We start from the raw sequence: 17,430 nt of genomic DNA, 5'->3' as shown, positions 1-17,430 counted from the left end.
AGGTTTATCCTACCCCATCAGGGGCCAGGCCACCTGCGAAAGCAGCCAACTCTGCTGCAATCATTACACAGCTTTTTATATTGTTATGACTGCCTACCAGCTGCCTGCCAGGATGAATGGCCACTGCCAAACTCTGGCCAAGAGCAAAGTAGACAACCCTGTGGCACAACACACAGCTGAACATAACACAATTGATTTCAATGACTGCTTCACTATCCAAGCCACCTGGATCCTTCCCTCCACCACCAGCTTTCCTGAACTGTGCAGGTGGGAGTTACCCTTACAACACATTCTCCACTCCCGTAATTATCACAGCCTCAACCTACGGTAGCATGCCGTTCCCACACCCTCCACCCAACAGTTTCCACCCCCTCTGTCCTATCATCTCCTCCACATTCTCATCTCTTACCCTGTTTATTTGCAGCCCTCTGCCAACCCACCTGCTCATCCTTCCCCACTCCTGTCCTTTTTTGCTCCTTTTTCCAGCACCTCCCTGCCCCACAACCCCCGACACTGTGCCTGTTGGCAGTCTAGTCCCTGCATACTCAACTAGATAGCATTGGCTCTCTCCCCAACTGTACATTACTGTTCTTTCCCCTTTCTCTTCCCCTTCCCCAACCCCTCCAGATTGCTGTTTGCATCCCGGGTGATGCTGAAGTTGGTGGTCGTGTGTGTGTGTGTGTGTGTGTGTGTGTGTGTGTGTGTGTGTGTGTGTCCTCTTTAATGATAAAGGCTGTGGCCAAAAGCTATATGTGAGTGTCTTAATTGTGTATGTCGGCAACTTGGCATGTCATCTTTATGGTAAGTAGCAATCTATCTTTTCCTCACACTGTTGATATTCCTGCCTGCAGTTTCCATTCTTTGAATTTGCATTTAAGTTAGCCCCTCTGTGCCAACCAGTATGGAGTCCGAAAACATCGGTCTTGTGAAACCCAACATGTACTTTTCTTACATGACATACTAAAAGCTTTGGACCAAGGCAGTCAAGCAACATTCAGAATTTCTTGATTTCCAAAAAGCATTTGACTCAGTATCCATCTACGCTTATTATCAGAAGTATGACCATATGGGGTATCAAGTGAAATTTTGTGGTAGGGAGGATGTAGCATGTTATCTTGGATGGAAAGTCATCAACAGATGTAGAATAACTTTGTGTGTGCTCCATGGAAGTGAGTTGGCACCCCTACTGTTCATGTTGTATTTTAACAATCTTGCAGAAAATATTAACTTGAGATTTTTTGCAGATGATGCAGCTACCTACAATGAACGACAATCTGAAAGAAGCTGCATAAATATTCAGAAACAACTTGATAATATTTCAAAGTGGAGGAAAGATTGGCAACTTGCTTTAAATGTTCAGAAATGTGAAAGTGTGCACTTCACAAAATGAAAAACTGGGTTATCCTGTGACTTCAATATCAATGAGTCGAACTTGGAATTGGAGAACTCGTACAATTACCTGAGTGTAACACTTTCTAGGGATATGAAATAGAATAATCACATAGACTCAGTTGTGGGTGAAGCAGGTGTAGACTGCAGTTTATTGCTAGAACAGAAGAGAAATGTAATCAGTCTACAAACAAGATTGCTTACAAATCACTCGAGCAACCCATCCTAGAATATGGCTCAAGTGTGTACCAAACAAGGGATATTGAATGTACACAGAGGAGGGCAGCATGAATGGTCAGATGTTTCTTTGATCTGCAGGAGGCTATCATGGAGATCTTGAAAGGGCTGAACTGGCAGACTCCAAGACACACTTAAACTACCTACATCTACACTCAAACCAGGCATAGGTTAAGTCCCATTGTATCAGTAATTAGATTTTCTTCCCCTTCCATTCACATGTAGAGCACTGGAAGAATGATAGTCTGAGTGCCTATATGTGTGCAGTAATTATTCTAATCTTGTCCTCCAGATCCCTCTATGAAAGTGATATGTATGGCTTTGTAGTATATTCCTACAGTCATCATTAAAGTTGGTTCTTGAAAATTTATTAATGACTTTCTCAGGGTAGTTTATGTCTATCTTCATAAGTCGTCCTTCAGTATCTTTGTTGCACTCTCCCATGAATCAAACAAACCTGTGACCATTTGTGCCTCCCTTCTCTGTATATGTTCAATATACCTTGTTGTTCATATATGGTACAGGTCCCACACACTTGAGGAACATTTGAGGACCAGTTGCACACATGATTTGTAAGCAATCTCCTTTGTAGACTGATTTCACTTTCCCAGTATTCTACCGCTAAACTGAAGTCTGTCATTTGCTTTACCCACTACTGAGCCTATGTGATCATTCCATTTCATATACCTACCAAATGTTAAACACAGGTATTTGCATGAGTTGGCCAATTCCAAAAGTGACTCATTGATATTACAGTCACAGGATACTACATTTATTCATTTCGTGACGTGCACACTTTCACATTTCTGAACATTTAAAGTAAGTTGCCAGTCTTTGCACCACTTTGAAATCTTATCAAGATGTGAGTGAAAATTTATTCAGCTTCTATCAGGCAGTACTTCATTACAGATAACGGTGTCATCTACAAAAAGTCCGAGGTTACTATTAATATTGTCTGCACGATCATTGATAAACAACATCAACAGCAAGAGTTCCAACACACTTCCCTGGGGTACACATTAAGTTACTTCTACACCTGACAATGACTCTCCATCCACGATGCTGCATCCTCCCTACCAAAAAATCCTCACTCCAGTCATAACATTCACTTCATACACCATATGAACATACTTTTGACAATAAGTGTAGGTGTAATACTGAGTCAGATGCTTTTCAGCAATCAAGAAATACTGTATCTACCCAAATGCCTTGATCCACAGCTTTCACTCTGTTACGCAAGGAAACTGCAAGTTGGGTTTCACGTGATCAACGTTTTCAGAATCCATGCTGGTTGACATGGAGGACGACATCATTCTGTTCAAGATACCTCAGCTCTAGCTCGTGAAAGAACAAGTATGAAAGCTAGGAAGTTTTCCTTCATCCGTGTATGCACACTGACAACTCAATGCTTCTGCTTGTCTGTGAGTAGTCTCCTTTAATCCTAAAATATTTTTTGTATTTAGTTATTTATTGGCTTCACTGTGACATGTTTCTCAATTTAGTGTTTATCCATATCCAGACGGTGAAATAATAAGCCAGCTCCTGTCTGTTACATTCTGGAGTGAGCCCAACACAAAATGGATTTTGGCTTAAGAAACAGTTTTGTGCCTGCTTCCGCCTCCAAGTCAGCCGCTAACAAATGAGTCCTCTTACAAACCCAGTCCCCCAGATTATCTACGAACAGTCATTTCGGGGTGGAATAAATGGATAGATGGGATAGGTTTTATGACTGTGGTCATTAGAATACATATGATGCTGAAAATAATATGATAAACCTGAAGGCAAACCTAACTTCCTCTTTTAAAGAAATGATTCCAGTATGATTTTAAGCAGAAAGTAAAAGTTTGGTACCTCTTTTGAAATTTCCAGATGTTTACTTGCAAAGTAAAGCGCCTTTTCATGGTTACCCATTGCAGAGTGCGCATTACCCAGACTCCAACATGCTCGTCCTGTTTGTCAACAGAAAATTCCAGGTTGTATTAATTTTTAAATAAAACTGACAAAGGCAAAACAATTCCAACTCATCAAAGTCCAGAAAGGAAGTGTGGAATGTAAAACCATTTTATAAAGATATGTACTCACCTTCTCCAACTCTATCCATCAGCTGCTGTGCAATGATTAAATGGCGTAGATGATATTCAATAGCAGTCGGATAATCTCGAAGTAAGGTATAAGTATTACCCAAACTATAACATGCTTGAGCTTCAACAGCTCGGTCTCCCAATTCTTGTGCTAGCACTAATGTTCTCCTATAAAATAAACAAAACAAATGTTAATTTTAGTGCAACGCCATATACAAAGTGTGTCCAGTTTCTGTTAGGAATATGTTCATAAAAAAGACAAGACATTAATTACTTTTCACAGTAATAAAAAATAGTGCCATTCTCAATGAAGGATCTGTAATTGATTTTAAAATTGTCATTGTAGTCCATTAGTGGAACTATAAGGGAACAAAATGTCAAAGTTTTTGTAATACAACTGAAATGTAACAATCCTGATAATATGTCAGTTTTAATAGAAACAGTTGCTTAACTAGTGCATTATGTGACAGAAGATAAATTAAGATGAGTGAGCAAAAATTGCTAGTTAATCATTCATTTAAATTATGTCCATTTTATTTATTTGACTTTTATTCATACATTGTCTGTGACAGAAACACCACAGCAAGCAAAATGCAGCAGCTCACAGGTTTTTTGTGTTATGTCACCACAAACCACAGCTCCACTAATCACCAGACAGTGCAAAGCAGAGGTTGACTGTCACACTCAAGAAATAAACAATGGCAATAGGAATATTTGTAAGCACACAGATTGACAATTTTAATACGATGGTCAGTGTAACACAAAACTGAAATGCGTACATTGTGTTCCGAGTTTTACTGATGCTGATATTTTATGGATTAACAATAAATATGCACTTCCCTGACAATGGTGGTGTTGAAGACCGAGTTGAGATTATGATAACAGACAGTAAGGATTAACTGAGTTTAATCAATATACTATCATCAAAGAAAGTAAGTTCCTTGCGGCAGAATTCTGAACAGAGATAATTGAGAAATATCTTTAAGCCCAATATACACGGAGCAGAACAGGCAATGAGAATAACGGAATATATATATATATATATATATATATATATATATATATATATATATATATAAAGAAAGATGATGAGACTTACCAAACAAAAGCGCTGGCAGGTCGATAGACACACAAACAAACACAAATATACACACAAAATTCAAGCTTTCGCAACAAACTGTTGCCTCATCAGGAAAGAGGGAAGGAGAGGGAAAGACGAAAGGATGTGGGTTTTAAGGGAGAGGGTAAGGAGTCATTCCAATCCCGGGAGCGGAAAGACTTACCTTAGGGGGAAAAAAGGACAGGTATACACTCGCACACACACACATATCCATCCACACATACAGACACAAGCAGACATATTTAAAGTCTTTAAATATGTCTGCTTGTGTCTGTATGTGTGGATGGATATGTGTGTGTGTGCGAGTGTATACCTGTCCTTTTTTCCCCCTAAGGTAAGTCTTTCCGCTCCCGGGATTGGAATGACTCCTTACCCTCTCCCTTAAAACCCACATCCTTTCGTCTTTCCCTCTCCTTCCCTCTTTCCTGATGAGGCAACAGTTTGTTGCGAAAGCTTGAATTTTGTGTGTATATTTGTGTTTGTTTGTGTGTCTATCAACCTGCCAGCGCTTTTGTTTGGTAAGTCTCATCATCTTTCTTTTTAGATATATTTTTTCCACGTGGAATGTTTCCCTCTGTTATATATATATATATATATATATCCAAAAACAAAGATGATGTGACTTACCGAATGAAAGCTCTGGCAGGTCGATAGACACACAAACAAACACACAAAATTCAAGCTTTCGCAACAAACTGTTGCCTCATCAGGAAAGAGGGGAAGGAGAGGGAAAGACGAAAGGATGTGGGTTTTAAGGGAGAGGGTAAGGAGTCATTCCAATCCCGGAAGCGGAAAGACTTACCTTAGGGGGAAAAAAGGACAGGTATACACTCGCGCACACACACACATATCCATCCACACAGACATAAGCAGACATATACAGAGGCAAAGAGTTTTCTGTATATGTCTGCTTGTGTCTGTATATGTGTGGATGGATATGTGTGTGTGTGCGAGTGTATACCCGTCCTTTTTTCCCCCTAAGGTAAGTCTTTCCGCTCCCGGGATTGGAATGACTCCTTACCCTCTCCCTTAAAACCCACACCCTTTCGTCTTTCCCTATATATATATATATATATATATATATATATATATATATATATATATATATATATATATATATATATAACAATTCCACGTGGGAAAAAATATATCTAAAAACAAAGATGATGTGACTTACCAAACGAAAGTGCTGGCACGTTGATAGACACACAAACATGCACACAAAATTCTAGCTTTCGCAACCAACGGTATATATATAGTGTGAACATCTTACACTACAGTGACTAAGGAGCGTCATGAATCGGTACACAAATGAATAATGCAAAGTACTACCTGTGACTTTATCTGCAGACCCAATTCCACACAGTTTTTTAACTCTCTCTGAGAGACATGGCTGAATAGTATTAATTTTTTGTGTTTTGGACACGTAACTTTATGGAGACCACTGGTGATCAGCACCAAGAAAATAGTTTCACGCACGCTGGGCATACGTTGCTGTGGGATCTACTGTCCCACAATTGCATTGCCTTCATGTCAAATAATAGGAGCGTACATTCTATATGTGACAAAGCAAGCAACTATGCAATTCAGGAGCCATTTGCAAGCCAGCTGTGGACTGAAATCCACAGCATCAGGAGATATGTAAATTTGCATCACTTGAACACAAATTTTTTTTACGTGAAATACCAACTTGTGTACTTAAAATTGTATTTAGCTGTAACTTGAGAAATGCACCAGAAAAATGATATGTTAATATTTTTTTATATACCTCATTCCCTGAGGGAAAAAATTATGTGGCTGTGTATATGACTAGCATTTAAAAGCTAAAATGTATTAGTTAATTGCAACTGAACTGTTCAAGACGACATAACAATTACTTTATATCTTAACAGTTAACTGATGAGTCTTGTAAAACAGACCACACGTGGCCACAGGTAAAGCTTGTAATACAATTTGAAAGAAGATAATGGAGCATGTGCCATATAGAGCATATTTTAATACTGAACTTACTTGTAATGTTCTGCTGCAGCTTCAAATTCACCAAGAAATATGTGAGAATTACCTAAATTGCTATTGGCTCTCCTTTCCGCAGCCTTATCACCAAATTCTCTCGCAATTTTCAATCTCTGGTGGAAAGAAATGGCTACTTACAAAACAGTTTCTGAATTGTAACACTAGTGAATATCTAGAAATTTAGCAGTCTATGTACACACACCAAAAAATGTTTTGCATCACCTCTGTTCCTAGAAATCCTGAAGATAGATGTTGACTGTGGCTATTGTATCACACACACAATCCCTTTGACTGTTCAGAGAAGTCACTAAACCCGACCAAATATGTAAAGAACCATGCATGAGCAGCGCCTATTAGATGGACGGGGTCCGACAGCTGATCACATCCAGTCACTGCACGAGGAAAGAGCTACACAGCTCGTGTTGTCTGTAGTTCAACCATGCCTAGATGGTCAATACTGCAGTTTGATCGTGTCTGCATTGTTACTTTGTGCCAGGAAGGGCTCTCAACAAAGGAATTGTCCAGGCATCTTGGAGTGAACCAAAGTGGTGTTGTTCAGACATGGAGGAGATACAGAGAGACAGGAACTGTCGATGACATGCCTCCCTCAGGCTGCCCAAGGGCTACTACTGCAGTGGATGATCGCTGCCTACAGATTATGGCTCGGAGGAATCCTGACAGCAATGCCACCATGTTGAATAATGCTTTTCATGCAGCCACAGGACGTTGTATAACGACTCAAACTGTGTGCATTAGGCTGCGTGATGCGCAAATTCATGCCCGAGGTCCATGGTGATGTCCATCTTTGCAACCTCGACACCATCCAGCTCAGTACAGATGGACCCAACAACATGCCAAATGGACCACTCAGGATTGGCATCATGTTCTCTTCACCATTGAGTGTCGCATATGCCTTCAACCAGACAATCATCGGAGAAGTGTTTGGAGGCAACCTGGACAGGCTGAACACCTTAGACACACTGTACAGCAAGAGCAGCAAGGTGGAGGTTCCCTGCTGTTTTGGGGTGGCATTATGTGGAGCCAACGTACGCCACTGATGTTCATGGAAGGCGCCGTAATGGTTGTACAATACGTGAATGCCATCCTCCGACGGATAGTGCAACCATATTGGTAGCATATTCGCGAGGCATTCGTCTTCATGGAAGACAATTCGTGCCCCCATCATGCACATCTCATGAATGACTTCCTTCAGGATAATGACACTGCTCGACTAGAGTGGTCAGCAAGTTCTCCAGACATGAACCCTATCGAACATGCCTGGGACAGACTGAAAAGGGCTGTTTATGGATGACGTGACCCACCAACCACTCTAAGGGATCTACGCCAAATCGCCATTGAGGAATGGTACAATTTGGACCAACAGTGCCTTGATGAACTTGTGGATAGTATGCAATGATGAATACAGGCATGCATCAATGCAAGAGGACGTGCTACTGGGTATTAGAGGTACTGGTGTGTGCAGCAATCTGGACCACCGCCTCTGAAGGTCTTGCAGTATGGTGGTACAAAATGCAATGTGTGGTTTTCATGAGCAATGAAGAAGGTGGAATTGATGTTTATGTTGATCTCTATTTCAATTTTCTGTTCAGGTTCCTGAACTCTCGGAACCAAGGTGATGCAAAACTTTTTTTGATGTGTGTACATACAGAATGGCATTCAATGACACTGTTGCCCAGAGTGAGGTACATGTCCTCGAAATTAGTTTTTATATAAATAACATTTTCTACAACAATATATACTGTAAATACTTTATCTTACATGAGTAACAATAATTTTAGACATACACCAATACGCAGTCTGTTAATAAAGTACATGCTTAAATGGAATCTGTAAGTTGCGAGGAGGAGGTTAAAATACTACTCTGGCCATTCCCCAGTGTTTCAGCACTGTTGATTGTTGTGCAAAGCTCAGAGCAGTTGCAAAATGCCTCTCATTTGTATTCGATGGGTTAGGCTTTAAGTTTATTGTAAGTTATTCCTACATAATGTTAGCAGTATTGCAATGAATTTCAGTCAATGATGAGAAGAAATAACATTATACCATTTAGCATACAGTATTTTCTAGCTGATGCGAGAGTTTGAGATTGGCTTTTGAGCATAAAGTATCTGCACTGTTACACTTGAAGCTTCGTCATTAGTTTAAGAATCTATAATGTTCTGTTTCCAAACAACACCCTAAGTAAATATGAACCAAGTGTTGAATAAAGCAAGAAGTTGTAAGCCAAGATAAGATTGCTTACAAGCTCCAAGGGACAAAAATAAATAAATAAATAAATAAATAAATAAATAAAAGGAGTGCACAAAAATGAAACAGTTTGTGTTTATACATGCAATATTACTGAGTATATGTTGCACTGTTGTAACACAAACAGTAAACAATGATTAGTGTAATGCCACATATGGATGGTAATTACATCAACACGCTTATTGTAGCACAGTTGTTTAGCATGCCCTGTGGCACCTACTGCCAGTAATAATGCAGCTTCTGTTATCAGTGACATGCTGTACGCAGCACATACTTCCTTTTTGATAATGCAGGTTCACAAACTTGTGTAGTTTCACTGTATGATATTATTGTTTATTGTATAACAAACAAAGAAAAGCTTCGTGGTTTATGAAGATATCACGGCTCAAGTCCTGCTTTACAAAAAGAATGCAAAAAGTTGTACTTCTTAATTCGTCAAAATTACTGTTTCCAGTGACCTTTTCTAAGCAGCACATAGTCATGTGCTTTTATTTTTTAACACAGACTCACAAATGTATGTGGTAGCGAACTGCCAGTTTGTCATATGTTCCCATATTTACTTCCTAACAGAATGGAAATAGTTCTTACCTCCTCATGATAGTGTATGGCTTTCTGGAAATCACCAAGTAAGTAATAGGTATTCCCAAGATTTCCACATGCACGACCCTGAGCTGCTGTTTCATTCAGTTCTCTCATCAACTGCAAGTTTTCCCTATAAAAACCAATGCAATACGTCATAGTGTTGTTAAACATTCAACAGTGGTGCATATGGAAGTATGTTTACTCACTCATAGTACTTCACAGCTTCCTGGAGACATGATCTAACATCTTCTGGAAATTCCCCTGGATCTTGCTGCCCTACTCGCCCAATGTGTTTTCCTTTTGCATGATATACATTACCAAGATTGTAAAGTGCTCGTCCTTCACTTAACTTAAACAAGACAAAAGAGCTTATAAATGGAGAAGGGATTTGAAATTTGCTGATATTTATAATAAAAAATTAATATATTTTTTACCTTATCACCAAGTTCCCGAGATATTTCTAAATGTCGCTTGCAGCATATCATAGCCTCATCAAATTTCCCCATAACTTTCAATGTGTTTCCCAGGTTTCCACTTGATTTTGCTTCTCCTAATTTATCTCCCATGGTGCTGTGAAGAAAGCATACTGATGGAAATCATTCACAGAATTATTGTTTCCAGTAATTCTTTTCTAAGCAGCATATAGTCATTTGCTTGCACTCTCTCTCTCTTTCTCTCTCTCTCTCCTTTTTTTTCACAGATCATAAATCCACGTACTTCCACTATGTGTATTACTGGTTATTGTATGGTAAACAAAGAAAAAGTTCATGATTTACATGGAGTATTTAGGTAGTGAACTGCCGGGTTGTGATAAGTTCCTATATTTAATTTCTAACAGAGAGTGGGAAATTTTTTTTTGGCAAGTGTGTGATGAGAGGGTGAGAGGTAATATGATTGGGGGAAAGTGGGTGGAATACGTAACTCTTTCCGATTCCTTTTAAGACTTTACGCTTAAGCAATACATTTCACAATAAACATTTTAATAAAAATAATGTAAACAAACAATAAAAATTATTAATTTGTTTATTCTATATTAGTACTGTAAATAACTATGTATACTATAAGTCATACTGTTGTTATGAAGACTGGTAATTATCAATGTGATGCTTATCTTCACCTTTTCTCCGTAGCCTACAGTAATCTATGGATTAGGTTAAGGAAATACAGCCGTAGAAATTACATTTCTTCCACTAACATTTTATCCTGGTACTTTTCAGTCAAAGATTGATTGAAGACACTGTTTACAGCATTTTCATCTAACAGTTTAAATTTTGGCCTGCATCACAATGCTCATGGCCACAGGTACCTCAAACACATCTATTGCGCAGTAAACAAGTTCACTGAGCACTTCTTCCAATAATGTTATCTATTAATTCACTCATGAGATTCAACAAAAAATTAATAATATAAAGGCAAGAGTCAGTATATTCTGTGATCTGTCCAAGGTATTTGACTGAGTAAATCACAACATTTTGACACAAAAAAATAAGGTTTTATGGAAGGTACGTGATGGCTCATGTTCTACGTAACAAAAGGATTGTAAAACATTGTACTTCATACAATGGAAAATCCAGGATGAAATGTAACAATATTAGAGAAGGAAAGTTACTACTCACCATATAGCGGGGATGATGAGTCACAATAGGCACAACAAAAAGATTCACACAATCATAGCTTTCGGCCATTAAGGCCTTTGTCAGCAATAGACACACATGCCCGCACGCACACGCACACACAACTTTCCACACACGCCTGCAGACTCGGATAACTGAAACCACACTGCAAGCAGCGCACCAGTGCACGATGGGAGCGGCGACTGGGTGGTGGGAGGCTGGGGCGGGCAGGGGGAGGGATAAGTTTGGTGGGGGTGGCGGATAGTGAAGTGCTGCAGTTTAGACAGAGGGCAGGAGAGAAGGTGGGGGGGGGGGGGGGGGGGAAGGTAGCAGAAAGGAGAGAAATAAAAAGAAATTAAAAGACTGGGTGTGGCAGTGAAATGACGGCTGTGTAGCGCTGGAATGGGAACACGCATGGGGCTGGATGGGTTAGGACAGTGACAGTCACTGTCCTCACCCATCCATTGCTTATAAGCTCATTACAGACTTCAACTATTGTATCCTCCCTTTATTTTACGCTGTTCAATTAATCATTGAAAACTAGTGTATGCCTACACTAGCGACATATGGTGAACTTGCAACACAAACACCTTGTGGCTACTGTACGGCAGCTTGTTTTGAACAGTAGTGCTACTGACAACATGACTCGTGCATATGCTGTTATTTATATATATTTGATGACGCTGATGCTGATTTTGCATTTAACACTTGACGATTCCACCTTGGCTGCAGTACATTAGGACTTTTTTTATGAAACAGGTATGCCTCTTCATACTTAAAGCGCACAAATGCATATATATGTCTGTAGTACTTTTCATTATGGTCAATTCATTGTTTTTAAGCTGTAGGCAACCTGTGAGTGTATTTATGGTTTTCCCATTTTTTGCTGCAGATCTGATGATGGTCATTATAGACCGAAACCGGTAATCTGTTAACAAAAAGTTTGTGACCATAGACGTAAATTACAGGAAATTTACAATATATTCAAGTATGTATATCAAAGGGTACCACCGCTGATTGTAAGACATGGGATAGAGGTAGCTATGTATGAGATTCAGTTTCAAATGGATGATAACTTAAAAAACATATTTGAGAAATTCTTAAACAACTCAGTTTAGCCACTTTGCACTTGGTATTACTGCAAGGCTTTGGGGGGGATGGGGGGGGGGGGAGGGAAAGAAAGAGAGAGAGAAATCGCTAAGTAAGCTAACTTTGCTTATTTTGATTCAATAGTGTCATATGGAAGTAAATTCTGAGATAACTAATTTTGAATAATGAAACTTTTTTGTGAATAAAATGATCTAGATCAATGCCATTTCGACTACTACCATCATAAGATATCTACAATTAAGATTAAGCTAATTTTATGAGTTCCTGCATGAACCATTACCTTACTGTGGTAGAGAGGCTTGCACGCCTCAACAATACAGACAGCCGTACCATGGGTGCAACCACAATGGAAGAGTATCTGTGGTGCGGCCAACATAACCTTTAGGTACTGAAAAGGGGCAGCAGCCATTTCAACAGCTGCAGGGGCAACAAACTGGATGATTGACTGTTCTTGCCTTGTAACATTAGCGAACAAGATCTTGCTATGCTGGTATTGCGCATGGCTGAAAGCAAGGGCTACAGCCGTTATTTGTTCCCCCCAAAGCCAGGCAACTCTATAGTATGGCTTAATGATGATGGCAACCTCTTAGGTGAAATATTCCGGAGGTAAAATAGTTCGCTGTTAGGATCTCCAACCAGGAGCTATTGGGGATGATGTCAGTTGGAAAACAAAACTAACATTCTATGATCAGAGTGTGAAATGTTACATCCTTTAATTGGGTAGGTAGGCTACAGAATTTAGAAAGGGAAAGAGATGGGCTGAAGTTAGATATAGTGGAAATTAGTGAAGTGCAATAACAGGAAGAATACGTCTTCTGGTCAGGTCAGTACAAGATTATCAACACAAAATCAAATAGGGCTAATACAAGAGTAGGCCTAAGATTGAGTAATAAAACAGGAATGAAGGTAAGCTACCATGAACAGTAGAGGAACACATTATCATACCCAAGATATGCACAAAACAACGCTCACTAGATTAGCAGAAGTTTATTTGCCAACTAGCTCCACAGATGATTAAAAGACTGAAAGAATGTATGATGAATTAAAGGAAATGATTCAGAGCATAAATGGAGATGAAAATTTAATTGTGATGGTTGGCTGGATTTTGGTAGTAGGAAGAGAAGAAAAAATAAGAGAACAGGGTCTGGGGGGAAGGACTGACACAGGAAACCACCTGTTTAATTTTGCACTTAGCATAATTTAATCATCATTACAACTTGGTTTAAGAATCTTGAAAGAAGACTGTATACATGGAAGAGACCTAGGAAAACTGGAAGGTTTCAGATTGATTATACAATGGCAAGACAGAGATTCCAAAACAAGATATTGAACTGTAAGATGCTTCTAGGAACAGACATGGACTCTGCAATTTACTGCTTATGAATTGCAGATTGAAACTGAAGAAATTGCAAAACGGTACGAAATTATGGAGATGGGATCTGTATAAGTTTAAAGAACCAGAGATTGTTGAGAGTTCCAATGGGAGCATTAGGCAATGGTTGGCTGAAACAGGAGAAAGGAATACAGTAGAAGATGAATGTAGAGTGCTATGTTCACTCTGAACGTAGCACCATGAAGACAGAAGATGTAAGTCTCCATGGGTACAGTGAACAATGGAAACATCCCGGCCATTACTAGCAAATGGCCAAAGGATGCTGAGAAGAGACTTTCCATTCACAATGTAAGAGGCACTAGAGACCAGGCTCATTGATAAGCAACATGACATAACAACTTGGTCCCATGCCTACGGGCTATAAAAACATTGTGCAGCAAGCAAGAGGCACATTCGCTATTTGCTATGCTTCCTGGACAGTGCCAACACATCATACAAAACTCTGATCAACTGCTATTCAACTGGACTACACCCAGAACTTTGCTACGGATTCTCTAGCACTGCTGAAGATGACCTGTAAATGGACTGTTCAATGCTTTACTGTAAGTATGTAACAGCCAAGCTGTTTCATTTACTAAGTGATAGCTTTTTCACATCAACTACGCTGACACGTCTCAATTCAGGAACTGTGCCATGCGCTCTCTTCACTGCATTAATGAATACTTTGTGTTTACTATTTATATTGGTGACTCTAACCAACCTCCTGATACTTTACATACCCAAACTACTGCAACTTGCATTAAAGACTCTTATTTCTCTCAAGAGTAATCATTAGTACATTATTAGAAGAAAGAAGTTATTTATTTGGAAGGAGTGGCACACAGCAATAAGTAGCAATCCCTTTAGGTTTTATTACTCTTGCATATCTACATTTCGGTTATTAACAGCCGTTTTCAGAACATCTCTGTTACAATCCAATAAATTCGCAGCAGTACATGTCACCAAATGATATTATTGGTGTACAAGTTAAAGTTTTCTTCTGCCTACACAACAGTAAGATCGTATGGTGACATGTCTGCCACTAGTTTATAGGATTGTAACACAAATGTACTGAGAACCGATACTTATAGCCAAAATCTAGATAATGCAAGAGTAATGAAAACTAATGGGATTGCAACTGATTGCTTTTTGCCTCTCCTTTCTTATAGACTACGGTTGCTGTGCTAATAGTTCCTTAACTTTCATATTTTTGGAATTCGTAGCAAATTCTACAAGTAAATTCAAGAGATGAAATAGTGTAGGCAGCTGAGGACCACATAGGTAAAAAAAAAAAAAAGGCCTAGCAGAAATCCCTAGAAAACAAAGGAGATATTGAATTGAATATATGAAAGGAGAAAACATAAAAGTGCACCAGAATGAAAATGGAATGTGCTGGCACACTACACTGAAGAGGGAATGCCTAAGGATACTGCTAGCAGGAGCAGACTGCAGACGGAGTGCCTAGAACCGACCGTGGAAGGGTAAAGCCAAAGATGTGCTTTGGTAGTACAGTTTCTGGAGTTTCTGCATGTTAATTTAATATTTAATAGACACAGTTCTTGTGTTTTTGACTGCATCAGAAAGTAAACCGATTTTGTGACATACTACAAGTTCAACAAGTGATATATTACACGTTCCCATTATTTAGTCTCACCTGAGTGTTTTGGTACTTCAGTTTTTGAATCTCTGTGTAGTAATCTAATTTATTAGACACAGTTCCTGCATTTTCCTCCATGTCTATAGTAGAGTTGCATAGTGCGTGTTGACTGTCCTTTGTTTGTCTGTGTAGTGTAGTTTTCCATGGTCTTCAGTGTGGATAGTGACTGACTGCTGTGTGGGGATGTTAGCAGAGTTGGTGACACTTTGTTCTCAGCTCCAGGCTGTGACGGCTTCGGTTACACAGCTTGAAGCTGCAGTGGATGGCCATCACTGTTGTGGGCCAGCCGTAGGGCTCCAACGGACATCCAGCATGGAGTCAGCCAAATGGTCCACACTGGTGGCTAGCCGAGTTACTGCTCGCACTGGGGCTGACCGTTCACCTGTAGTGGAGTGGGAGGTCACCTTGGAGTATGGCAGGCAGCAAAAGACATACCAGGTGGCCGCATGTAAGGCCTCCCCAGTTAGTCTAACAAACAGTTTCCATGTGCTGTCTGTGGCTGACTGTCCCTCAGCCAGATGCAGTCACTTGTCCTGTTTCAGAGGGAAGAATAAATTGTAGCTGGGAGCTCCAATGTCAGGTGCGCTATGGGGCTCCTTAGGGACATGGCTGCCAAGGAAGGGAAGAAAGCTAATGTGCACACTGGGTGGAGTCATTCCAGATATGGAACGGGTCCTTCCTGATGGCATGAAGAGCACAGGATGAATATTGTAACCCCCGAATTCTCCAAAAATAAACAAAAAATATACCTGTTCAAAAACGCAAATAAAAATTCACTTGCCGCCTTCCTGAGAGACAATATCCACTCTTTCCAAATTAACAATGTAATGTACACCAGATGTGGCTTAAATTCAAAGAAATAGTATCGACAGCAATTGAGAGATTTATACCAATAAATTAACAAATGATGGATCTGATCCCCATTAGTACACAAAATGGGTCAGAACACTGTTGCAGAAACAACGAAGAAAGCACGCCATATTTAAACAAACACAAAATCTCCGAGAATGGTGATCTTTTACAGAAGCTCAAAATTTAGCATGGACTTCAATGCAAGATGCTTATAATAGTTTTCACAATGAAACTTTGCCTCCAAACCTGGCAGAATATCCAAAGAGATTCTGGTCGGATGTAAAGTATGCTAGCGGCAAGATACAACCACAGCCCTTTCAACACAATAGCAATGAAAGTACTAATGAGACAGTGCTGCTGAAGCAGAGTTACTAAACACAGTCTTTCGCAATTCCTTCACTAAAGATGGTGACGTAAATATTCCAGAATTCGAATCAAGAACAGCTGCTACCATGAGTAACTTAGAAGTAGATATGCTTGGAGTAGTGAAGCAACTTAAATCATTTAATGAAAGCATGTTCTCTGTTCCAGACTGTATGCCAATTAGGTTCCTTTGTGAGTATGCTGATACAACAGCTCCATATTTAACAGTCATATACAACTGCTCACTAGACGAGAGATCCGCACCCAAAGAATGGAAAGTTCCACAGGTCACACCAATATTCAAGGAAGGTAGTAGGAGTAATCTGCTAAATTACAGGTCCATACCATTAATGTCAATATGCAGCAGGATTTTGGAACATATATTGTGTCCAAACAATTATGAATTACCTAGAAGAGAATGGTCTATTGACACACAGTCAACATGGATTACGAAAACATCATTCTTGTGAAAAACAACTAGCTCTTTACTCACAGGAGGCGTCGAGTGCTATTGATTCTGTATTTACAGATTTCCAAAAGGCTTTTGACACTGTACCACACAAGTGGTTCATAGTGAAATTGCTTGCTGTGGAATATCATCTCAGTTACGTGACCGAATTTGCAGTTTCCTGTCAGAGAGGTCACAGTACATAGTACTGATGGAAAAATCATCGAGTAAAACAGAAATGATTTCTGGCATTCCACAAAGTAGTGTTATATGCCCTCTTACCTATATAAACAGTTTAGGAGGCAATCTGAGTGGCTGTCTTCAGTTG

The 17,430-nt window shown here is 39.6% G+C and overlaps 1 protein-coding gene across 6 annotated transcripts in view; it reads right to left on the bottom strand.

The window, feature by feature from the left end:
• LOC126252407 (G-protein-signaling modulator 2) overlaps nucleotides 1-17,430 on the bottom strand; it is a 140,965-nt gene that overhangs the window by 113,016 nt on the left and 10,519 nt on the right. For all 6 annotated transcript variants that reach the window (XR_007545837.1, XR_007545838.1, XM_049953301.1 and 3 more), the window contains exons 3-8: nucleotides 10,122-10,257; nucleotides 9,894-10,036; nucleotides 9,694-9,817; nucleotides 6,838-6,953; nucleotides 3,709-3,875; nucleotides 3,478-3,575 (exon numbers count right to left, since the gene is read on the bottom strand). Coding sequence is in view for 4 of the 6 variants with exons in the window: in XM_049953301.1 (XP_049809258.1) it covers nucleotides 3,478-3,575; nucleotides 3,709-3,875; nucleotides 6,838-6,953; nucleotides 9,694-9,817; nucleotides 9,894-10,036; nucleotides 10,122-10,257 (784 nt within the window). In the remaining 2 variants the exon portion in view is untranslated. The remainder of the gene's footprint in view (nucleotides 1-3,477; nucleotides 3,576-3,708; nucleotides 3,876-6,837; nucleotides 6,954-9,693; nucleotides 9,818-9,893; nucleotides 10,037-10,121; nucleotides 10,258-17,430) is intronic.

The sequence above is a fragment of the Schistocerca nitens genome, chromosome 1 (genome assembly GCF_023898315.1).
Source record: "Schistocerca nitens isolate TAMUIC-IGC-003100 chromosome 1, iqSchNite1.1, whole genome shotgun sequence".
Taxonomy (NCBI): domain Eukaryota; kingdom Metazoa; phylum Arthropoda; class Insecta; order Orthoptera; family Acrididae; genus Schistocerca; species Schistocerca nitens.
The sequence above is the reverse complement of the archived record's forward strand: the minus strand, read 5'-3'. Positions and strand labels throughout refer to the sequence as shown.